Source organism: Prionailurus bengalensis, chromosome A3 (genome assembly GCF_016509475.1).
Source record: "Prionailurus bengalensis isolate Pbe53 chromosome A3, Fcat_Pben_1.1_paternal_pri, whole genome shotgun sequence".
Lineage (NCBI taxonomy): Eukaryota > Metazoa > Chordata > Mammalia > Carnivora > Felidae > Prionailurus > Prionailurus bengalensis.
The window spans coordinates 119,058,850-119,082,300 of NC_057354.1; the positions used below are offsets into that span (position 1 = coordinate 119,058,850).

Sequence of the window (23,451 nt, forward strand, 5' to 3'; positions counted from 1 at the left end):
AGGAGGGGGGGTGGGGTGGGGAGTAGGTTCTCGCTGGGGCAGAGGGCTGTAGAGCTCTAGGGCCGCTCCCTCACCAGAGACCCTCAGTCATCTACCCACAGTCGGCTTTCTCCTCAGTGATCCACTCTGCTCAGAACACACAACCCCTCTTGCTTGTCCTGGCCCTCCCTCCCACTCTCCCTCCCTCACATCCGGGGGGTGATTTCCCACTTGGCCCAAGTCCCACGGTTTGGGTTTTGATTCCGGGAGGGTCCGCCCTATTTCCGACGCCCACCTCCGGGGGTGGGGTGGGGGGAGCGAGCCCGGGGAAGGGAGGCACCGGTCGGATCGCAGGCAGCATCGTTCCCCTGGGCGGGTGTGGGGCAAAAAGGCGGGAGCCGAGGAGAGGAGCCTCCGGCCGCCCCAGCTCTCTCCCTATTCTGCACCGCCTCTAACCGCCCTCTCCGCCGCGGGGGCCAGGGAGGGGACCCTGAGGGCAGGGCCCAAAGGAAGCACCTGGCTGGGCCGAGCCGGGAAGCGGAGGGTGGGCAGCAGCGCGGGGGGCCAAGGCAGGAAGCGGGGTCGAAGTCTAGGGGTCAGGCCGAGGCTCTCACCCTACCACGCCGCCGCACCCTCGCCCCGGCCCGCTGCTGGGCTTCGGGGAGGCGGCCACGGCTCTGCCGCGTCCCCTGCTGCGCCAGCTGCGGCCAGCTGCGCTCCGCCCGCCTGTGGCGCGCGCCCGCGGCTCGCCCACCCCCTGCGGCGGGCAGTCCGTCCGCAGCCCCGCCCGAGACCCCGCCCCTGCGAGGCGCCTCGGGGAGCAGGCGAGACGGCGGGGCTAGAGAGCCCGTTCCGGCCGAGCAGCACGGCCGGAAGTGCCTGGTTTGGGCTTGCGCTCGCGCTACTAACTTCCGGGCCGGAACTCCTACCTGGAGCTAGTGCGCAGACCACACCGCGTTAAGCCCAGCTGGTCAGGTGAGAGGCGCGTAAGCGCGCTCAGCGGCGCTTCGGCGGTGGCTGGTCCAGGGGGCGAGAACGGGTCCCGGTCTGGGCGAGGAATGCGCCAGCCCCAGGCTCAGTCCCTCCTCTTCTCCGCAGGATGATCACAGACGTGCAGCTCGCCATCTTCGCCAACATGCTGGGCGTGTCGCTCTTTCTGCTTGTGGTTCTCTATCACTACGTGGCCGTCAACAATCCCAAGAAGCAGGAATGAAAGTGGCGCTTTCTCCGCCCCAGGTAACGGTCCGGGGCTGCAGCGCCCAGCCCCCGGAGAGTGGAGTGGCGAGGCCGCGCCAGGGCCTGCAGGGTTCGAAACTTCAAATCAGAAAGTGCCGGGCCAAGCATGATACAGTCCAGAACTGAGCCCCTTTATCCGCACACAGTAGGGAATGCCTTACAGTGCCCCGCCCTTTACCTGCTAGAATGGGGGTGACTTTCCTACTCCTCTGCCCCCGTCTTCGTGGTACCCCCATGCCCAAGTTGGGCCTTTGGGTACTAGGAGACACTGACACAGAGAGGAGTAAAGGTACTGAGGATGCCATCCAAGTATGAGGATTTGGGCTCTTCACTTAAGGGGGACTTAAGGAGTCCTCACTTCTCCAAGCTTGTTGAGGCTTTTATTTAGGCAGAATTTGGGGGGGAGGGGGAGGCGGGGGGGGGTTGTAAAGATGTAGAATTCTGGAGCAAGAGGCACTGAGTTAGGGTGGCTCCTGTAGACCCAAGCCCTAGACAAGAAAGGTGGGGTAGGGTGGGGAACCTTAAGTGTTGGTCAAAAACGTAAAGGGGGAACAGGATGGATGGGAGTGGATGCCTGAAGGATTTCCCCAGAGGAAAGCTGCAGCATTTTCCTTACCTCGGGTCTTTCCCCCTTTTTTCTAGGGTTCCAGGACATAGGCTGAGGCAAGATGGAGGGTGTGAGGGGCCTTCACACTTCACTTCATCCCTCTACCCATCACAACATACAAAGCAACTACACCTGGATTTTTCCAAACAACTTTTATTTCCTCAAAGTCTTCCTTAACCCTATGGAACAAGAAGCTGCCACTGAGTAGGGCCCAGTATAGGGGCTTTTTCTACTCCCTCCCCCCAATATAAAAATATAGATATATATTTTTTGTGGTCCCAAAATCTTGTGCTGTGGAGGGAGGGATGGGGTAGCAGATTTCTGCTTTGTGCTGTCTCAAGGTGATGCTCTGGGATGTCTCAGAACAGTGTGGCTGGTATTCACTGTCTGTTCATATAGGAGTTATGGTTGTCACATGGAATCAACAGCTGAGGGAGGAGGCTAGCACATTTCTCCCTGTGTACCCCATCTTGGGGCTATATCCTGGGCATGGAGGTGGAGGCATCAGACCCGGGGAGAAACAGTGAGTGGGGGTGATTTAGGGACAAAACAAACCTCAGGGTGGCCCAAAGGCCCCCCGCTGTAACATATCCGGGACTGGGAGTCAGATAGACTACAGGAAATAGGAGAAAAGGCAGGGGCAGAGCGGGGCCGTGGGGGCCCGGCGTGAGGCAGCCTGCAACAGAGAAGAGAGAGCAATCAGGCTTGTGAGAACTCTGACAGGGGCTGGACATGAGAGGGGGGAGATGGGTAATGATAGGTGGGTTGAGCACTGCACCTTGGGCTGAAGCTGAAATGCGGCGGCTCCTAGGCCTTAGCCCCTAACAAGGAGTTGTTTTCTTGTCCTTTGGAGTGAAGACTGAGGCCATGATGGGAAAAAAATCAGGGACTAGATTCTTAATGAAAGTACCTTTAGTCTTTTGGAGGTCAGAGGGATTAGGGAAGGAAGAAAATGATCCTGAATGTGCGCAGAAATGGGAATGAAGGGACAGAAGTGAGAGGTGGGGTGAGGGACTGGACCCGGGTGCTCACCCTGGTGCAGAGCTGGGTCCTGGCTCCGGCTCACTGCTCTCCCTGGTCCGGGGTGTAGGGGATGTGGGGCCCGAAGAGCCTCTCATCCCTCTGCGAGTCGGCGGTGAGCCCCGGCCCAACCTGGGCCTAGCCTGTGTGGATAGGGGGTGGGCTGAGAGGCTGGATTCTTCCATTAACTTTTTTGCTTCTGGGTTTGCTTCTAGAGTTTCCGTGCATAAGAGTGTAGGACAGGGGTCAACACCGGTACTGGGACCTTGAATTTCTGGGCACTGTCCCTAGCTGAGAGGGTAAGGCAGGATAATAGAGAATTCTTAGGTTCAGTTTATGACTATACACTCTAAGTCATACTTAACTAGGGGAGGCAAAAGGATCTAGCATTTAACCTCCATGGCTGTATTATGGCTGACATCTGGCTGAATAGGGAAGCAGTGTTTGGAAAGAGGTTGGAGAATTGGTGGGTCTCTCAGAGCCTTCTGTGCCTCAGTCCCTGCCAGAGCAGCTTAGGCTTCACGCATCCGGTCTCTGTCTGTACTCAGCTTTAGCCAATTTAACATGAGAAATCTGGACTGAATTGGGAGTTGGTGGCACAGCTGTTCTTAGGAGCAGCAACCAGATGTGTTACCTGGGGAATCCGGGACCCCTCCTGGCGGGAACTCTCCTCGGGCAGGTCTGGGCAGAAAGAGAGGAGAAGCTAAGGGCAGGGGCGGGCAGTGCCAAAGCTAGCAGGCTGAGGTTGGGGTGTATCTGGCAGGGACGCGGGTTGGAAGCAAGCAAGAGACCTGGCTGAGGGATGGGGGTACTGGACAGACAGGCACGGGCACCAGAGCAGCTCTCTGATATGGCCGGGGGAGGTTGTAAAGCAGTGCTGAGCATTTTCCCTCCCACTACCCAGACGAACAGTGCCTTGCTGGGCTCTGTGAGAGTTGTTACACTGGGGTTTGGGGAAGACACAAAAATGTTACCTGCAGTCGTGTCCTGATACAGGGGATCCGAGGTCCAGTCCCTAGCAGCCCTTTCCCAATCACCATGACAGCCTCTGGCTTGTCGCCTGAGGACAGGAATGAGCAGCTGCTCCCTAGGAAACAAAGAAAACTGCTATCAGGGTAGGGAGCTGTGGAGAAGAAGAGGGAACTTCCTTTAGAACAGGGTTTCTCAAAACTGGCAATATTGACATTTTGGGCTGGATGATTCTTTGTTGTGGGGACCTGTCTTGTGCATTGCAGAATGTTTAATAGCCTTTCTGGTCTCTACCTACTAGATGGCATTTCTTCTTCCTCTGTTCCCTCCCCATCGTAACAACCAAAAATGTCTCCAGACCTTGCCACATGTTCCCTAGTGAGTAAAATGGCCCCTGGTTGAGAAGCACGGCATGCTCTAGTCGGGTCCAAGGAGTGGAGTAGCAACTTGCAACTTAAGCCACAGCCCATCAAGCTGAACTACTCTGAATTTATAGACTTCAGGGCCTGTCGCATCCAAATGAGTAAGCGCTCAAGGATAAGTCAGTACCCAAGATGATAGATTGACAAGGGCTACCCACTGAAGACCGTTAACAGGTTGGGAGTAGTGGGCTCTGACGGAGTTAGAGGATGTTGGACTGGAGTCTTAAGAATCATTCCCGTCCAGTCCTTTACACAGCTGGGTGTATAACTTAAAAGGACAGCAGGTGGCCTAGGTTTTATGTGGATGATGCGGTCACACAGCATTTGCTGTGATGACAGGTGAAAGGCCTCTGCCTTTTTTGTTCTTCAGTTTTGTCTAATGTTGCCCAGTTCCTGGAGTCAGGAAGCTTGAGTAAGTAGCAGGTATTCAGGTTGTTCACCTTTGAGGATTAAGTGAGACAACGTGCTTAGAGCAGTGCCTGCCACATAGATGCTCAAGAAACAGTAGCTATTTTATTATACAAAGACGTCCATTAACTTCCAGCTTCCTGTACAAGAGCATGGGTGCTTTACGGGTTTAGGATTATCCAGGAGGATAATGGATGCCCCCGGTGTGGAGAGGCCTGCATTAACTTTCTGCATCAAGTCAAGAAAGAAGAGCTGAAGGGATTGGTTTAAGCCTAGCAGGGAGTCTGGTCTACACCCTGGGTAGTAGGGAAGGAAGGAGGCTGGCCAACCCAGATTTCGGTGGCAGTAGGTACAGACCTGATATGCTGAATGAGCTGGGGAGTAGGCAGGAGCCCATGTTGTGTGAGGCTGCTGGGCTAGAACTAGCAGGATTTGGGGATGGGGCCAGGCCGCTTGAAGTAGGGCGATGGGTCAGTGGCTGCTGCCGCCGTCTCCTGTCCTGGCTTCGGGGCTCTGAGTGGAAGGGACACAAGGAGATAAAAGGGCAAGTAAGTGAGGCCCTGTCACTCCACTGCCCTGCTGGTTCTCGCACTTGTCATCACACCAGCACTCCTCTCTGGAAGTAAATTTAAGGTGGGTAGAAAGACCTCTGATACTTACTCCGGTTACCCGGGACACAGCAAGCCCTCATCCGCCTCTCTGTGGCTAACCACCCTGCTCGCTCGCCAGTTCATTCTTCTGGCCGAGAAGTTACTGAGCTTGGCTTCTGAAACAGCTTCCCTAGGTTTCTCCTGCCTCTAACCACTCCTCTTCAACTACTCTTACTGCCCCCAAATGCCAGTGCCCCTCCCCCATTGTACCCTTGGTCCCCTCCTGCTGTGCATACTCTAAACTCCCAAGCTGCTCTGGAGCCCCCTTTCCTGAACTACAGTTCAGTGGTCCACTGGCATTTCTACCTGGCGGTCTCTCATGACCCCAGCAAAACTAATTCTCTTCCATCCTTCCTTTTCTTCTCCTTACCTACCACCTAGAAACCTGTTTCATCTTCTGACTCCTCCCTCATATTTAGATTTGTGTTTAACCAAATCTAGACAATTCTGCCTCTGCCTTTGCTTGGATTCCTCCTTCATTCTCCCTTGCCATGGCCTGTGTCCAGCTATAGGTCTTTATCTCTCATTCAGGCTTCTGAAAAAAATTCCCCACTTGTCACCCTAGCTTGAATCTGTTCCCTTTTACAGTCCCATCTTTCACACCGGTGCCAGAAATTATTCCAAAACCTAGACCTGATCAAAGTCATTTGGTTCAGGCAAGGAGGAGATACTGAAGGTCTTTTAAAGGATAAAGCCTAGGGGCGCCTGGGCGGCTCAGTCAGTTAAACATCCGACTTCGGCTCAGGTCATGGTCTTGCAGTTTGTGGGTTTGAGCCCCACATCAGGCTCTGTGCTGATAGCTCAGACCCTGGAGCGTGCTTCAGATTCTGTGTCTCCCTCTCTGTCCCTCCCTCACTCATGCTCTGTCTGCATCTCTCTCTCTCTCAAAAATAAATAAACCTAAAAAAATAAAGGATAAAGTCTAAACCCTTTACCGTGGCATTCAGAGCTCCACCCACTGTGGTTCCAGTCTGCCCATCCTTGGTAGGATGCTGACTTGATCCTTCAAACCCTCTGCTACAGCCCCTGTAGCTGCTAGCTGTGTGGTTCCTCTGCAATGTCCGTTTCCTCTTCTAGTGAAACCTTGAACAACTTAACATGTCCCATCTCAAATGTCACCTCTGTGAAGCCTCCCTGACCATCACAGGTAGAATTGACTGTTCTCCCTTGCTTTATTGTCCTTTGTTCGCTTGGCTAGTAATGATTTATGGTTTTTGTCTCAAGAAGCTAGCACATGTCAAGTGCTTATGATCATGCCTGGTACATAGTACTCAGTAGTTGTTAACTAGTATTCTGCTTGAAACTGGAATCTCTTGAGGGTAAGGACTTTTCTCCAGTCTATACCAGTCTGTATATCCTGGTGCCTACAAAACTCTGCCTAGAAAACCAGAGACGCTAGTAAAGGTTTTGTTTTCCTGAATAGCAGACACCCACCATAGACCATGGGCTGCTCAATAATCTGAGTCTAAGGACATATGCTTATTCCCCGTGGGGCAGCTCTTTCTGGTCCACTCTGGCTAGAGCCTCACCGGTACAAGTTCTGAGAGCAGACGGTGACTGGATGGTGTAGGGAGGCTCTCAGGTTTGGCAGGTCTGTCTCATCACAGAGGGATGGCAGGTGCCAAATGCTCTCAGACTGAATGAGCTATTAAGCTTTGTGGAGCTGAATTCAGTGGAGGTCCCAGGATGCCACTTGGCCTCTAACAAAGTAACGTGTGTTGGATGCAAAATACCTCTAATTCAGGAAGTAGGTGACAATAACTTAATCTTGGCCAGCTATAATGACCAGTAGTCAGCAGTGACAAGACTACTTCTGGAAATCCCAAACCAAATTTTTAAAAAATTGACACATGAATAAGGAATAGAAGAAAGGGAGAGATTTCAGGACAGAAGCTACTCTAGCTTTGAAGAGTTTGCTGAGGGGCTGGGTACCAATTAGAGTACCAATTAGAGCCAAGAGTCAAAACTAACCAGACCTGTCAATTGTAAGTCAATAGTAAACAGGCAACAACAACAAACAGACCTTAGGGTACTAAAGAGGTGGTACACAGTGAAAGGACAGAAGTCAGAGACTCATGGCCACAGTCAACCTGAAGCATTACCTACCACCAATGACTCAGAAATACTGTAGAACCTAGCCTTGAGTGATTCTTCAGTAAAACACTGATATCAGGATGATATCCAGATGACAGTGCATAGCAGGCAGAAATGAACTTGATCAAGGATGGAAATGGTGGGTTTCTTGATGATCTGGGTATCTCTACACAGAGGCATGTTGAAATCATGTTAAGGATGAAGCCTTACCCACCCCAGGAAAGGTAAGAAAGAGCAAGTAAGAAAGTGAATGAAAGCCTTTAGGACATTTCTAGGTTGTAGCAAGAAACTGAGCAACACTCAGGAAGGTATGAAGCAGAACAGGCATATGATGTAAAAAATGTCAGTGTGAATGTACATATTATGGGAAAGATACTACAGATACAACTCAAGGATCCTGCCCCTAATGAGAGTTTTAAGGACAGGAGACCAGTCTGGTTTAGGAGAGGCCTAATATGGAAAGGATAAGGCATTTAAAAATAGCATTTTAACCCTCACTTAAACGATTTTTTTTTTTTAAGAGAGCATGAATGTGCACTGGGGGAGGGTGGGGCAGAGAGAGAGAGAGAGAGAGAGAGAGAGAGAGAATCCCAAGCAGGCTCCACATTTAGTGCAGAGCCCAATGTAGGGCTCGATCCCACAACCCTGGGATTGTGACCTGAGCTGAAATCAAGTCAGATGCTCAACTGACTGAGCCACCCAGGTGTCCCTTAAAAGACTGTCTTAAAGCCTGGCCAGGCCTCCCTGTAAATTTGGCAATGTGAGCACACAGCCCAATTTCTCATGTTTTGACTTTTGGCCCCTGGTATAATCCAGGCCTACTCAGTTCCCACTGAGACAAAAATTTAAGGGAGGAACCCCAGCTGTTATTTCTTGCTTCTAAGCTATAGAAACAGTGGCTTGAGGCTGAGTGCAGAGTGATATGTGAGTCAGCTGTGCTTCCAGAGGTTGTGAGATTGTATTTTATGGTAATCAACTGTAGATTCCATTTTGGGAGTAGGATAATCCTGGGGCAAAGGTCTGAGGTAGAGCTGGACTGACCTCCCCAGTGTAGGAGTTAGAGTGGTTTATTCTAAAGGTCTCAAAATTTAAAGGAACAGTTACTGACTTGGCATCTTTGAACTGTCCCTACACGGAGCACCCTAGATCGTACTGAATCCCTGGGATAATCACAGACCTGATTTATGCCCTCTAAGGGGTGAAAAGGTCAGACAAGCATTTATTCAGCTCCCAATTTCTTGTCTTTTCCATTCAACAAGTATTCACTGATCATAAATAAATGCAAGGCACCAAGGGAATAAGTAAATGTGTTAGGAGACATTTCCTGCCCTCAAGCTTTAATCTACTCTTAACCACAAAACTTGTTTGCAGTGAAAAAGGTAAAAGTAGTTAGTGATGGTGCTGGAGGCATTCTTCCTCTGTCCTCTGACTCACTTTTCCAAGGAACCTCCACTCACCATCGGACTTCAGCTGCTCTACTAGAAGCAGCCCGTCGGCTGAACCATGGCATGGCAGAGGCCAGGAAAGAGTTCTAGTAACTACGGATGCAAGTGCCAGAGCTGGGAGGGAGGACGGTGGCTGTGGTGGGATGACAGCTGACAGCCTCCGTTTTTACACTGCCCCCTTGTCTTTTACCCCAGGGTCCCACCAGATAGGCCACGGGGCCAGGGAATATGTTTCAGTTACTGGGTGAGACTTGCCTGAATCCAGGGCCAGGACTAGGATGAGACACCTAGGGTGCACTCCCGACCCCGAGTCCTGGGCGCCCCACCAGCTTCACCTTAGTCCTATGCCCTACATAACAGACAGGTGGAGCTGGTTGATTTGTCCACCCTCACCCCAGCCGGCTTGCCTTCAAGCTCTGTTTTGCACCAGTATCTTGCAGGCTTTCAACTTCCTACTTCCCTGACTAGGTCACTGGATAAGCTCTTCCCGTGAGCTTGCTTTCCTCTGCAGCAACAGCTGCTGCTAACGCTGTGTGCCCTTCTGTGCCTGCTGAACTGGAACTCGGCTGCATAACTGGGCAGGTGCTGCTCAGGAGGTGTTTTGCAGCTGGGGCAACTAGGTAAAGAAGCTCCTGGCACTGTGGTCAGGGGGTGGGAGTGGGGTCAAGCTTCCTTGGAGGCTCTTGCAGTCTCCTGTCTCAGGAACATTCCTGTTCACACTGAGTTGCCTTGCTCGTTGGCCTCCTAAAATGTTCATCCTCCAGTCTTGAGAATAGAACCTGCCAGACTAGTTCCCTAACCTCTGCTTTAAGCTTCTGGCTGGGCTGCCTAGCTCTTTTCTGAAATTTTCTGGATAGCCTATCTTATGCTCTGTTCTAGCCAATAAAGGATAGTCATGAATTAAGTATACAGTTAAGTGTGATACGATTTCTATACATCAGTGGGAACTTTCTTTTAAATTTACAAGTCAGAAAAAAAATCTTTTGTCAGATCACAATCTCAGTTTTGGGTTTGGAAAGTATAGCCACTTTATAGTTAGGTCTCAGAGATACAGGAGCTGTGTTCTTCCTATGTCAGAAGACAAAGTATGACTAGATGTGGCAGGGGCCAAAGAACCGGATGTGCAGAACCAGGAAACAGCACAAAGCTATAGGACAGATCAACCGGACAAATAAAACCGCAGGCCCCTATCCTAAGCCGGGACTAGTCTCCAATCCTAGAGTCCTATTGGAGACTCTAGGAGATGAAGCGGCAAAAACTGTAGTACCTGGAGTCAAGATTCCAGCGCTCTGACCTTTCACCTCCTTCCAGTATTCCTGTTTGATAGAATTAGTAACCCTCTTCTCAACCCTTTGACTTTAGAGACATAGTTTGTTAGGTCTTACAAGTTTTACTCAAGCCCCCAGGGTGTCTCTTCCTGGCGCCAGCTCCTTTTTTCTGCTTCTTAGCTCATTTACCTGGGGGGACATCGCTTCTCACTTGTTTTACCTGCACCTGCGTATGGCTGATGCCTAGATCCAACCTTGGTGTCACCTTTTCTACAGGCTGGCTCTTTTTTCTGCCTGCAGGACATCTCCGTATAGATAGCCCATGACATCCAAGAATGTCTGAAATAGATAAACTCAACACTTTTTCTTCCAAACAATGTCTTAACATCACCACGACTCTCTCCTTTGGCTTGTAACCTTGAAACTCTTAGTTTGCCTCTCTTCCACCATCACTGAATCCTGCTACCTGTTTCTGATACATATATTTCTCTCTCCTTTCCAGACCCTGGTATAGCCATTAGTTATCTCATGTATCCATTACTGTGAGGATTCCTCTCCCCCCACCTACCCAATACATACAGTTCACAGGCCACTCTGGCATAAATCTCTCGTTCCCACCATTCTCTGAAGCACACAATCGTCGTCCTATGTCTCAGTTAACTTATCATCTTTGTTTTCCAGACATTTCAACTTCTTCCTCCAACCTCTCTCCACCTAATTTCTGTGCTGAAGGGCTTGGCCCTTTGCCCCAGCTAGGTCTGTCTGCTTCTTGTCCTCTCTGCGCAGCAGCACTGGCCCTGGCTACCACTCTCATCTCTGGAATGTTTTTGTCAAGCCATATGCTACCATCCATTCTTCAAAATCCTCGCTCAACTGAACATTCTTTGGCTACTTACTCTTGAGTGTTCTATGACGGTGGCTCCCCAAGTGCCCTGTGTTTACGAGTGTGTGCTTTTATGTTGTTCACTGTCCCGTGTCCCCTATTAAATTTAAAGTCAGCCAACCAGGAAGTATTTAGTACTGAATATGCACCTTTTCTCTTCGTTATTTGGGGAAGTAACAAAGACACAGAATACATGTCTCTCACTGACGGAGCTTCATACAGCACTCTGCATGGGGTGGGGTGGGGACGATAATAAAATACGAACGAAAAACTGCTTAGAATCCTCCAGTGAGGACCTGGGCCTAGAGAAGACTCTTTCCTATTTCTCTTTTGTAGTCAGGGAAGGGGAATTTAGGACGCTGACATTCCTTCCCAGGAGCTATGAGTGAAGAGGTATGAGAGGCTGACAAAAAGGAAGAAAACAGAAAGAAAAAAGGAAAAGAAATTAGAGGAAGTCTGAATAATGATTAGTGAATAACTTTGCTACTTAATATTAAGCTATGAAATCTTGGACAAGTCGCCCTTAAACAGCCTCAGTTTTCTCATCAGAGAAATGGAAATACCATCCACCCCACAGGGTCCTTGTGAGGACTAAATGAAATATATATATGTGATACTGTTTTGTTCGCTGTTTAATGCTATTTAAATACGTGGCATTATTATTTTAATACTCTCCTTCAAACAACGCTGTACAAAAGCATCCTCTCCAAATGAAGGGAGAATCTCAAAGAATGGGGCTCGGAATAGAAGCAGCGGGAACTGTGTTGCATATGAGGGATAAACGGTCTTACTGGTCAAAGCTGCTAAGGACCAATGCTCCCTCCCCTGTGGCTGCTCCAGCGGGTGCAGTCAGGTTCCCACAGCCACTGACCCAGGGCATGCCTCTGGGTCCCTACCAGGGAGTGCTAATGAGGACTGCGGCCTGCAGACCCCCAGCCTCTTAGTTCCAGCTTACAAGCCTCCAAACTCTGGCAGGATGTCTCCAGCCCAGAGGCCACGTACAATACTGCTTTGAGGTTTCGTGTATTTCTCGAAGTGGCACTACAACAATCTCCCCCCACCCAAGTCTGGGTCACCCCCAAGGAATGGCTCCACGGTCTCTTCCTCTTCTTTTTCCCTAAAAACCCATCTGTTTCTGGTATACCTCTGAACTCAGAATCTCTCATCAGGCAGGGTCTCATCAAGCCAACCCCAGGGGTACTGATGCACAGTTGAGCAGCTGTGGTGACTGCTAGGAGGGGCCAGACTGTTGTGTTGTAAGCCTCCAACAGAAGCTGTCTGTACTTGTTCCGTTTTTCTCTGGAAGACTTAGAATCCTTCTGATACTGCTTTCTGAACAGGCTCTGAAGCCAGGAACAGTTTCATCCCATAGAGACCTTGGATAGGATTCTCCATCTCTACGGTGCTACAATTTGCGTTGTGAGGACATTTCCTTACACTGCTCCTAACAAGACAGTCTGACACCATTCCTGACATGGAGGCTCCACATTTCAGTGTGGCCCTGTTGCAGCTAGTGTTTTGTTCTTGGAAATCCCCCTGCTTCCCAGCATGTGCTGAAGCCCAGGTACCCAGGACTCCCGCCTGTGCCACACACAGTACTGCTCTGGGGCTCATGGCGCAGGGAACACCAAGGTCGCAGGAGAGGCTGCAGATTCTGCTATAAACTACTTTTATTGATTCACCCCTTGGTCCCAGCCAAGAGTGTGTATCTTCAAGCTCTCATTTCCCCCAGCAATTCCCCAAACAACTGAACACCTGTTGCAGGGGCTCCCAGACTGGCTTACCTCTGACGGGGCCCAGCACCCGGTGGCTGACCTTTTGAGTGCTAGAGCCCAGGCCTGGCAGCCCTGTGGGCCGACTGCCATGGAAAGGAAAGCTGGGGGAGTTCTTCATCTGTGGAGAGTTTTGCTGGCTGCTGCTGCTGCCACCGGCACTTGTGCCAGTGCTAAAACTGCGTGCACGGCTCAAGGGATTTTCAGAGCAGGAAACAGGCAAGCCGCTGCAAAGAAGCAAGCAGATGCCAGTTAGCCCTGGGCCGGGGAGGTTGTGTCCCAAGGCTTTCCCTGAGGTCTGATGCTCAGGAAAGCTTCACCTTGGGTGAAAAAGGCAAAGGCGCTCACTGCAAGGGAAAAGGGAGGGATCTGTGTCCACAGATGGGGTATCTAACCTGGGCCATACCAGCTGATCTCAGGATGCCTGGGAGCCCTTGTTCGCAAATACATGCTCCTGCAGAAAACATACTAAGGGCTGCGGGGCTGTCTCGGAGCAGCTTAACTTAGTGAATTCCCCCCTTATTCCCTTGGACCTCTCGGTCATTCCCAACCCCTGGAAACCGAGACCTGCCCTTACCCCCACCACAATTAAATTTAATTTTGTGCCGGGCTCTGGAGCAGGGAATCCCTTGGCCTGGTTTCCAGATGCCTAGAAAGTCTGTAGCTCCAGGGAAGAGGGAAGAGGATCCCATTTTCAAAAAAATGTACTAATCTTACCAATTTTAACTTGCTCTGAAAATACTCACCATGTGGTCCTTTTGGATAGGGGAGGAACACAAACCTCCTGGAACTCCTTGCTCTAAAGCCCTGTTCCACTTTCATACCCTTTCCTCCTTCCACCCTGTGGGTCTTACTTGTTACTTTTGGGTGGAGTTCGAGAGCCTCTCTTCTTGTTGACACCCACGTTCACAGTGCTGCTCAGGCCGCGGCTGCTGCGCACGTGTTTTAGCATCCAGGCGCGGAGGTTCGTGAGGCTGCTGTGCTCTGACAGTACAATTCGGGGCCATGGATTGCATTCTGCCATGTCCAGAGCTGCAACGGCCATAGCTCGTCCCACCTGTGGGGTAGTCCAGTTTGGCTCAGCATCTGGGACTTCCAACCCAGGCTGCTATGTTGGGGAGGGGGTGGCACAGCACAGTGGAAGGGGAGGCCCGGCCCCAAATTTCCTCAGCGGGCAGGCTATATTTTGTGCCAGGGCTATTTATCTCGGCAGATTTAAAGCCGTTCCCTAAACCGTTGCTCATTTTGGGACCCTCATCCTTTATGGGCAAGAGCAAGTGGGCTTTCTGGCTGGCACCAGGAAGGCATTCTCCCAGCAGGAGAAGGCGTTTCAATCTCTTCTATAACCTGCAGCTCTTTCTCCTTCTCTCGCGTGCTCTAGGACCCTGGGGTCCTCAAAGACCACTGCAGAGGTGGTGCTTTTAAGCCTAGGTAGGAGTGAACAAACCCAATAGAAGGAAGAAGACCAGCTTAAGACGCAAAGAATCTGACTCAGATGTGCTGGGGATTCTCTGTGGTATGAGGTCAGAAATCGTGCCTACTCATCGTCCCAATCCCATCAGAGTCAGGGGCCTGCCCCTATGTTAACTGCAGAAAATAACCACAGTGGTGAGATGGTGACGGTGGTGAGCCTCTCTTCAGAGGGCCTTAGGCAGCAGGAGTGAAGACCATTCCAGACTTTGGGGTTCCCCTCTTCCCCAGTATCCCCTGTATTCATACCTGTTCAAACAGTTCCACAGTGTATCTGGAGGGGAAAGCCGGCGGGGGAGGGGGGCTGGCCCGCCCGTTGTCATGGCAGGCGGCAGGGATGCTGTTAACTGAGCGTCCGGTGTTGTAGTTGCATTCAAGTGTGTAGCTAAGACACAGAGACCTTTATTAGTGTCCTGCCCGGAAAAATCAGGACAGAACCATGGGGGACAGCCTAGGTGGTCTAAGAAATAATCACTTGGAAAACAGTGGATACAAACAAAGTGCTAATCCTTAGGAACTAGCAATTGACCTCGGCACTATATCATGTACCCGAGAAGTCCCAAAAAGTCAGACTCTCAGGCCAAAGACAGTAATGCTAATGGGGAGCCTGTCTTTTGAGAAGATTTGGGCCGTCCCTTGCCCCTCAAACAACTTAGACTGGGTATTGTTTTCTTTAAGGAAGTTACTTCATCAGCTATATCCCAGTTTCCCCCCAACCTGTGGATTATCCCTGAGGCTTTGTAGATTGCAACCCGGCCGCTTCCCTCCTTAGACTGGCCATCTCTGCGGTCTCGGGCATACATGTTCTTCTCTGAGAAATTGCAACCCTGGAAGTCGAAGTGTGCTGAGTTCAAGGAGATGAGCTTTGGATACAGCATGTTTTCCACCTGTGTGAGGGAGGAAAAAGGCAATTCAGGAGAGACAGACAGAAAGAAGGAACGGGCAAGGAACAGATGGCAAGCAGGGGGCCATGTGACTAAATACACGGCAGATACCGTGTTTTTTGAAAATGTCACTGTGTGCTTGACCTTATTTCCAGGTGTTGGAAAGGTACAGTTCTATCTCTTTTTAAGCTCTTAGCTTCGTCTCTCCCACAATGCAAACTTTTCCTTTTCCCCTGATTTCCCAAACTGTAGAATAAACACCACGATGCTGACAGCTTGGTCTTCGTTCAAAGGTCATGATGATGTAAAGACTGAGACACAAAGCCCCAGTGCCATCCCCCTTTGGCCCTTTGAAGCTTGTTTGGAGGTAGAATACCTCTTGCAGCCACAGGCCTTCCTGTCACAAGACCACCTTCCCTTTGTCCTTGGCCTAACCTGTATCTCCTGACCTGCAACACTTCCCACACTCACGTGGCACTCTGGATTCCTACCTGGGTGCTCTCATCACTAAAGCTGTTTCCATACATGAAGCAGCCCCTTTTGGAAGCATGTCCGTGCAGGTCCACATAGTAAGCGACGCCACTCTCTTTAGGGGGGATGGTGTCGGGGGCCGGCTGCTCAACCTCCGCGGACCGTTGTGGCATAATCCACACACCGCCGGGCTTCTGTTCTGCCGACTTGGTCTGTGTCCAGCCTTCAGGGTCATCCCCGTCAGACGCGTGCCCAAGGTGAGCTTCATTTTGGATATTGTTGGTTTTCTCGAGGTCAGAAAGGGGAGCATCAGGAGGGAGCTGGGGACTGTGCTGGTGCTCAGAGGGACCCTGGGAGTTCAGTCTGGAGTGCACGTGGTGGTAGAGAAGCACAGCTTTGGCCCCGTAGATGGCTGGGTGCAGGACTGCATCGGGCTTCAGGTACTGACGGTTCAGGTTCACTCCACGCGAGTCTGTGCTATAGGAAAACAGAGACTGAAGCAGGGTCTAGAGCGCTGAGCCGGTGAAGGAGACATGAGAGTGGATGAAAGGGGGCCTGGGGGAGACTGACTTGCAAAATGAGAGGCCCAGGTTGCATTAGGAAGGAAAGGATTGAGAACAGGCCCTCTCCTTGGTGGGCTGTCCCCCCGACCACAGAGACTAAGCACGGCTCCCTCTACCCAGAGGGACCTGCGGTTATTCTAACTCTGCTCCTTCCAGAGAGCGCCGCTAGATGTGCCACATTCCTTCTCTGGTCCCTGGACAACGAGATGGGCTTGCCCTTATTCGGGTACAAGAGGACTGGGAATGCAGGAGAAGTTAAAGGAGAGGCTGATAGTATTTCACGGAGGTGGAGGACACGAAGGGGACCGGGAACAATCCTGACAGGCTGGGGAGGCTGCTTACCGGTAGTGGCCCCGGACCACACCGTCGGGGTTCAACATGGGAATCAGCTTAAAGACAAAGAGGCGACGCAGGGTTTGGGCCCGGGGGTCATCAGGTCGAAGGATGAAGTCCAGAAAGCCATTGAAGACAAAGCTAGATGGAGTCTCCCCAGGGTGTACCCTACTGCTTAAGAAGAATATCTGAGGTGGAGAGGAGAGCGGTCATTAGGCCAGTTACCTGGTACATCCACTCTAACAGTAAATGGGGGGCGGGCAGGAAGAGCCACTGGATTTGCAGCTGGCTGAGTCTGCAAGTAGAGCTGGGAGCAGCCCTGCTTGCCTCCCAATGCGGCCACAACTCCCAGAGGTAACATGGCCTTAAGCTATCCACAGGGCTTGGAGCTAGGGAAAGGCCAAGGTGCTACCTTTATGCTGTTCCCACTCACCCTCTTGCCTGTGAAACGGAAGGGTCGGGGGGTGCCGGTATCAGGAAATAGCTGCTCTAGACGGGGCTCTCGATCTTCTCGAAGCCCATGGCAGGAAGTGATCGTTAACAGATCTACACGAAGTCCATCCAAAGAATAGCAAAGGATCTCACGGTGGTAGTAAATGGTGTCCAGGGGGCTATGGGGATAAAAACGATTAAGCCACGAGAAGTCCCTAAAGTCCTAGCAAGAGGTGAGCCTCATCCCCGGCCTAGGATTTGTAGGATCTGGTCTTTCACGCTAACCTTTGGGGCCTTAGAGTCCCTCAGAGTGTTAAAAGAGGCTGAGGATTTGGGTCGTCTGAATTAGTAGAATGCAGAATACAAGACGGGATGAACTTATTGTTTTCTCCCCAGTTTATGGCTCTCTACTATGTGATGACTTCGTACACAGACTCACCCTCTGCCGGGACAGAAAAAAAGGTGTGTTGGGCAATGGCGGGGCTAAGTTCTGGGCAACTGATGGGAGCTGGGATATTAAGAGGCTTGAACTGGGCAGATGGGTGAGTAGAATGCAGGTAGCGGTAGGCTGAGGTCATGGTCACACAGAAACATATTGGTCAAAGGTACCCAAAGTCCCACACTCTGCACAGAAAAAGAACGGGTGACATTTTGGTTCGGGGCTCCTGGGGCAAGTTCCAGAAGTAGCAGAGGCGGTGCCTGGTCGAGGACTGGGTGGCAGGAGTAAGGATGGGGTTGGCACCTGCTATGGGTAGGGTGGTTCTCCAGAAAGCGCTGGTCTAGCTGGTTTAGCAAGTCCTGGCAGTCACTGTAGGAGAAGGGGTAGCAGAAGGCGAAGAAGGTGGTGGCCCCACGGCCCTCCACGAAACGGTGGACAAAGGATAACACAAACTGCGTCTCTGTCATCTGAGGAGCAGAGGAGGAAGAGGGAGGGGCTGTTGGTGTGAGAACTAAGATCCTATTGGGATCGCCAAGAACTGACCTTACACCCTCAACACAATGCCCGACTTCCCTCCCTCTGGGACTTTCCATATGACAGTCGGCTCCTTCTGGGCTTCCTGAAGCAGGGGCTTATCTTGGACTCCAGCTAGCACTAGAGGGAAAGCTGATACCAAAACCTGGCGTCCCACCTGCCTGGTACTCTGTATCGAGGGTAACTCCTCTCTTCTTTCCCTCTTCTGCTTTTAGCACCCAAGTCTGTCTGTCTCCCTCATGGAGAACTTACCTCAAAGGTGGGCCGATCTCGAATGCGTTCCCAGCGTGGCCGGGTGGGGAGTGTGCGCACAAAGGGGGCCATGCCCTGGGAGTATAGCTTGCTTTGCTTATTCATGTTCATAATGTTGATCTTGATGAGTTTCCCTGGAGTTCCTCCCCGGACACTGAAGTAGAACCATGACCTGAGGGCCAGAGGAGGAGGAATAGGTCATTATATACTGAGGGCTGGAGACAGGCTACGTGAAACAGCTGGAGCGAGCAAGATTGGGAAAGGCCTGTTCGGTACAGAGGCGGCGAGGGAGGAGGGAGGAGGGGAGGGAGAGGAAGGGTACTGACGGTATGGACTGTAAGACAGCGAAACGAGCCTGCATTTGGGGCCTTGGCCACCTCCTCTCTTGTCCTTCTTCCACCCTCCCCTCTTTCCCCCTTACCTGTTCCCATTCTCAAACTCCGTTTCAGCACAGTCCGGTCGGGTCCACACGTTGAACTCGTAGTCAGGAGAAGAGGCGATGCTACCGGTGGGGGCTGATGCCCCACCTGCTGCTCCTTCCCCGTCACTAGACACAGATTCCACCTTCTCCACGTGGGCTAGGTTCCCTGAATCAAAGCGAGAACTGAACAGCAATCCCCCACAGCGCAGCTCCATGGTGAGGCTGGGAAAGCATCCTCCTGCCCACTCTGGCCCTGAGAGCTGGGGGAGAGTGGGGGGTGGCGTAGGAAGAAGGAAGAAAAATGAAAACAAGGTTTTTGGGTATCTCCTGATCAATGAAAGCTCTTCTTGGGAAATGCCCTAAGAAACAAGAGGCTCTTTCCACCTCAGAAAAGGCAGAAGTGGCCTTCTAGCAAAGGCTAAGAGAAAGCAGTTGTCTAATGCCACACAAAGGGCTAGAACTGACCTAAAAGGACCCCATTTTACTACATCTTGGCTTACCCCAAATGAAGTACTCCATGGCTTAACTAATGTTGAGAAACGCTAGAGTCCAAGCTTTTTTGCAAAAGACTGGAGAATAACATTGGAGAGGTCAGATTTCTCAAACCTACCCAGATACACCCACCACAGCACGTGGCCGTCTTGAAAAAGGGGCCGTTCTGGATCTCTTGTTCCTAGACTGGCTCTCCGATCTCCAGCAGAGCAGAGCAGCGGAGAGAGCCAAGATTCTAAGTTTAAATGGGCAGCTGCTTCTCTCCACTCCTCTGTCCTCACAAGTCCTGACCAGGCATTCGTCTGTGCCTCCCCTGAACCCTTGGAAGGGCTAGTTCTTCCTTTTTTGTCACTACTCTATGCCTAGAAAACGTGGCCTTTGCCAAGTCAAAAGAAACAAGGCAGAAGCCACCTGCTCACCTGGAAACTGTAGCTCAATGCCAGTTAGGGCATGGGTCTGTCTCCAGCCCCCTCCCGCCCTGCAAAGCACTGGAGTCCCTGAAAAAGCTACGCTGGCAATAGTTGTGGGTAAGTGATGGGTATGCTGAGCACCTCTAAAAACGTGGCTGGTAGAGACCCACTTGGGGGTAGGGGGTGATTCTCGACCCTCGACTCTGACAGACCCTCACCTCACACCGACCGAGCTCGCCCTGGGCAGGGCGGGGTTCGGAGGCATGAATGGACGACAGGGTCTCACAGTCGGGGCAGGGACTGGGGGGGTCAGAGGTGCGGGCGTGGGAGTGGGGCGGGGGGGGGGGGGTCGGCCGGGCCGGGCCGTGGGGCGGGGTGGCATTCCAGAGGGGCTCCGGGCTGAAAGGGGCTGAGAAGGGGGCGGGGCCGGGGCCGGCGGGGCCCGCGCTCCACGCAGCGCCCCTCACCTCTCTCGGGGCCGGCGATCCCGCTCCCTCTCCCGCTAGCGAGGCGCCACCTCGGGCCCCGGCACCCGGGTCCTCCACCCAGGACCCAAACAAAACCCGAGCGCCGCGGTGCCGGGACCCCGCTCTGCCAGGAAACAAGAAGTCTCTCGCCTATTGGCCGCTGATACAGCTGGCTACCCGCCCAGTAAGGCTCGCTGCCATTGGTCAGCACGCAGGGGTTCCCTCGCACGTTAGCGGGTACCTGAGCCAGTGGCTTTTGGGGGCTCGGCTGGCAGATCCGGCCAGAGGGTTCCACCGGGGTCTTCTCAGAAGACGGTTAACGGCCTGCCCGCTGGGAGGAGGGCAAGACAAAAGTGACCAAGAAATAAACCGAAAGACTCACCTGCAAAATAAAAGGACGATGTGCGAAGCTAATCATTGCGCACCGCGCTCTTCTGTGTATTACAAAATACCTTCCTGGGTCAGCGGATCTCCCGCCCTTCAGGAATCCTCTGATACTGATACAAGGGGCAAAAAGCCTCAGTGGAGGATGCGGGCATCGATCCCGCTACCTCTCGCATGCTAAGCGAGCGCTCTACCATTTGAGCTAATCCCCCGCCTGCTGCCGCCTCTCTTCCTTTTGCCTTACAGGCTGTTCTAGGCTGGCCGCTGACCCGAGGACCGACCGTAATTCAAAACCTTTATCTAGTAGTGTACAGGGGGATCGTGGGCAAGATTTTTAAAAGAAGGCATATAATAATCACACGTAAGCAATAGTAATAACATATCTTCGCATTTAACACAGAAGAGGGTTGGATCGTACACTGATTACTTACTGCACATGTGTTTCACCGAACATCTGCCGTGCTCCTGCAAATCCACAGCGGGCCTCTGAGTGAAACTTTCTCCCTACGACTTGATTGGCTTGAGTTGGAAGCTAAAAAGATTGTACGAAGTCCTTCGAGCCGGAATCGAACCAGCGACCTAAGGATTGCCGCAACTCGTACCACTACAGTCCTCCGCTCTACCAACTGAGCTATCGAAGGCTCCGCTGTCTCTGGCGCCTGCCAATTCCTCCCTAATGCTTACCAACGCCACATTACTCTGACAAGACCTAGAAGATTTGGGGGAAAGCTCCCCACCCCGCTTTATAAAAGGAGCTCTCCTGCCGAGTCCCTCCAAGCCGCACAGAAACAAAGGAAGCCGGAAACAAGTTCGGGCAAAGAACCTGCTTCCCAACTCTGGACAAAGGAAATGGGCAATACACTTACCTTCCATTTCCGTTTTTTACAAAACAAACAAACAAAAAAGCCACATCTCCTCACCCCCCGTGGCTTTTATAGGATTGAGGACGCTTTGAGATCCTGCTCACAACCTTGGGCCGCTGGGCGCATTTCCCGTGCGCGGCGGGCACGCACCTGTGCTCTGCAGTTGCAAGGCGCAAGTCCAGTTTGCAAAGCCGAGGGCTTACTTTCGCTATTTGCTCCAGATTTCCCTTGGGTGTCTTGGGGCGCCGGTAAAATCCTACTGCTCTCCTGATATGAAGGACATTCATTAGGTCAGTTAACCAACGTTTTGTCAGGATTTATTCGTTCTGGCTGGAGCATGAAACATGCAAACCACAGAGCTGTGCGCTGTGTGCAGGACAGCGCACCGTCCCGCGGCGCAGAAAGCCTGCGATTCCGGCCTGGCCGCAAGCGCGGAGGGGGCCCTGGGCGAGGCCAAGTCCACCCGTCCGCCCCTGCCCCTATCTCGTCACACCTCCGCGCCTCTTTCCAAGGGCCTGGAATGCCAGCCTACAATCCTTTGCCCACCAGAATTTCCGGGGGCTTTGAAGCCAACCTAAAACCCACCTCCCCTACGAAGCCTTGCTTGGTGGTCTGGCGGAGTGCCTGTGTGGGAAGACCTGGACCATTTCCAGCTCTCCGGCCTGGGCTACCTGGAGTCACAGTCGCCCCGGGCAAATCCAGGTCCAGTGATGGTTTTAGGACCCGTTGCAGCCCTACACTTTAAATCCGAGGTCTCTGATGTCACTGAGCACACAGGGCTTTCACTCGCGCCCACCCACGAAGCAGGAGGTTAACATCTCCCCACCGATTTCTTAGTTTAGCTTCATTCTGCTGCTTTAAATGCTACCACTGTGTCCGAGAATGTTAATTTGGGCAGTTTTCTTGGCTCAGTCTTTAGTGTGCCCATTGACTCTCTTTCTTGAGGGGAAGGATGCTGGTAAACCGAACTTTTTTTTTTTTTTTAAGACGAGATTCCCATAACATACAATGAACCGTTTTAAAGTACGAACGGTTCAGTAGCACTTCGTGCATTCACAGTATTATGCAAATTATCATTTCTCTCTAGTTTCAAAACTTATTTTTTTCATCACCCTAGAAGAACATCCTGTACTCTTTAAGTAATCATTCCCCACCACCACTCCCCCACTCCCCGACCGGCGCCCCTGCCCAGGCAACCACTAACCTGCTTTTTCTCTATGGCTTTGCCTATTCTGGAGATCCCATATAAGAGAAATAATAAGATATGTGACCTTTTGTGTCCGATTTCTTCCACTTGTCATAATGTTTTTGAGACTCTTCCGGGTTGTGTTACGTGTCAGCACCTTCTCCCTTTTGGTGGTTGCATAATATTCCATTGTATCACTATACCATTTTGTTTATCCATCTATTGATGGGCATTTGGGCTGTTCCCACCTTTTAACTCTTATGAATAACAGTGCTATAAACATTCATGTACAAGTTTCTGTGTGGATATGTGTTTTTATCTTGGGTGTATAGGAGTGACATCGCTGGGGTTTGTGGTAATTATATGTTTAACTCTTTGAGGAACCACCAAATTTTTTCCACACTGACTGAACCATTTTATATTCCCACCAGCAATGTAGGAGGGTTCTCATTTCTCCACATCCTTGCCAACGCTCTTCTGGATACTTTTATTATAGCCCATTTTCAACAAATTGAGCTCAATTATAAGCATTTTCCTATGTCCTTAGAGAGTCTTTGAAATCATCATTTGAACAGGCAGGCATGCCCGTCTCCGTGGGAAACGCTCCACCCCAGGGGTGATGGCATTTGAGAAGGGACTGGCAATGCTACAGGTGAGTCTAGCGACGCCATGCTTTGGGGAAGTGAGACCACCCATTAAGCTGCCCTGCTGTAAAGCTGGCACTATAGGTACACATCCAGAAACGTGCTTTAAGCCTTTTGGGAAGAAGTGTTTCAAATGAGTCATGTACCAGAACTCGCAGGCCCATACAGGAGTTGGTAAGAGATTGACAAAAGATAACCATACTCAAACTGCCCTTCGTTGTTTGGGGCATGTTATCTGTAGAACTCCAGCTGTGTAAAAAGTAAAGTTACAATGTCCAAATGTGACCTTCTGAGGCGTCAGGTGACTTCTGTCCCTCCAGTAACACCCATCATCATAGGGTGATAGCCCACCCGTCAGCCTGGGTCTGCTCGTCTAGTCCACACTAGGTCGGTTCACTGGCTCAGCTTAGATGCTTGTGCATTGACAGGTCTGCCAAATGTGAAACTTCTGGG

At 51.6% G+C, this 23,451-nt stretch overlaps 2 protein-coding genes and 2 non-coding genes across 6 annotated transcripts; 1 reads left to right on the forward strand and 3 right to left on the reverse strand.

Annotated features, from left to right (window-relative positions):
- The first annotated feature begins 821 nt into the window (after positions 1-821).
- OST4 (oligosaccharyltransferase complex subunit 4, non-catalytic) lies at positions 822-2,086 on the forward strand. Its single transcript, XM_043604331.1, has 3 exons — positions 822-954; positions 1,078-1,215; positions 1,858-2,086. The coding sequence occupies exon 2, from the start codon at positions 1,079-1,081 to the stop codon at positions 1,190-1,192; it is 114 nt and encodes a 37-aa protein (XP_043460266.1). The 5' UTR covers positions 822-954; position 1,078; the 3' UTR covers positions 1,193-1,215; positions 1,858-2,086.
- AGBL5 (AGBL carboxypeptidase 5) lies at positions 1,958-20,068 on the reverse strand. 3 transcript variants are annotated; one of them, XM_043604329.1, is made up of 16 exons: positions 19,922-20,068; positions 18,553-18,812; positions 18,132-18,303; positions 17,649-17,812; positions 16,908-17,085; positions 16,484-16,662; positions 15,599-16,055; positions 14,941-15,110; positions 14,473-14,608; positions 13,608-13,810; positions 12,766-12,980; positions 4,999-5,154; positions 3,817-3,929; positions 3,477-3,523; positions 2,855-2,985; positions 2,382-2,498 (listed from the first exon to the last, which is right to left on the reverse strand). In XM_043604329.1, exons 2-15 carry the CDS (start codon positions 18,765-18,767, stop codon positions 2,937-2,939), a joined length of 2,454 nt encoding a protein of 817 aa, XP_043460264.1. In that variant the 5' UTR covers positions 18,768-18,812; positions 19,922-20,068; the 3' UTR covers positions 2,382-2,498; positions 2,855-2,936. The 3 variants fall into 3 exon arrangements, with proteins under 3 accessions (XP_043460263.1, XP_043460264.1, XP_043460265.1); XM_043604328.1 differs by lacking the exon at positions 3,477-3,523 and having other exon boundaries at positions 1,958-2,498; positions 19,922-20,066; XM_043604330.1 differs by lacking the exons at positions 2,382-2,498; positions 2,855-2,985; positions 3,477-3,523; positions 3,817-3,929; positions 4,999-5,154 and adding an exon at positions 10,257-11,384 and having other exon boundaries at positions 19,922-20,064.
- A 376-nt stretch (positions 20,069-20,444) lies between these two features.
- TRNAA-AGC lies at positions 20,445-20,517 on the reverse strand. Its single transcript has one exon. It is a non-coding gene; the product is annotated as a tRNA-Ala (tRNA).
- Positions 20,518-20,856: 339 nt separating this feature from the next.
- Positions 20,857-20,946, reverse strand: TRNAY-GUA. The gene is given in 2 exon segments: positions 20,857-20,892; positions 20,910-20,946. It is a non-coding gene; the product is annotated as a tRNA-Tyr (tRNA).
- Positions 20,947-23,451: the final 2,505 nt, after the last annotated feature.

Excerpts from the sequence above, each read along its gene's own strand:
- OST4 (XM_043604331.1), top strand. The coding sequence starts at position 1,079 with ATGATCACAGACGTGCAGCTCGCCATCTTCGCCAACATGCTGGGCGTG.
- AGBL5 (XM_043604328.1), bottom strand. The coding sequence starts at position 18,767 with ATGGAGCTGCGCTGTGGGGGATTGCTGTTCAGTTCTCGCTTTGATTCA. Across the intron at positions 17,086-17,648 it reads AACCACCCTACCCATAGCAG|CCCCCTGGACACCATTTACT; the intron begins GTGCCAACCCCA and ends TTATCCCCATAG. Across the intron at positions 13,811-14,472 it reads CTGTGGAACTGTTTGAACAG|GTGGGACGAGCTATGGCCGT; the intron begins GTATGAATACAG and ends ACTACCCCACAG.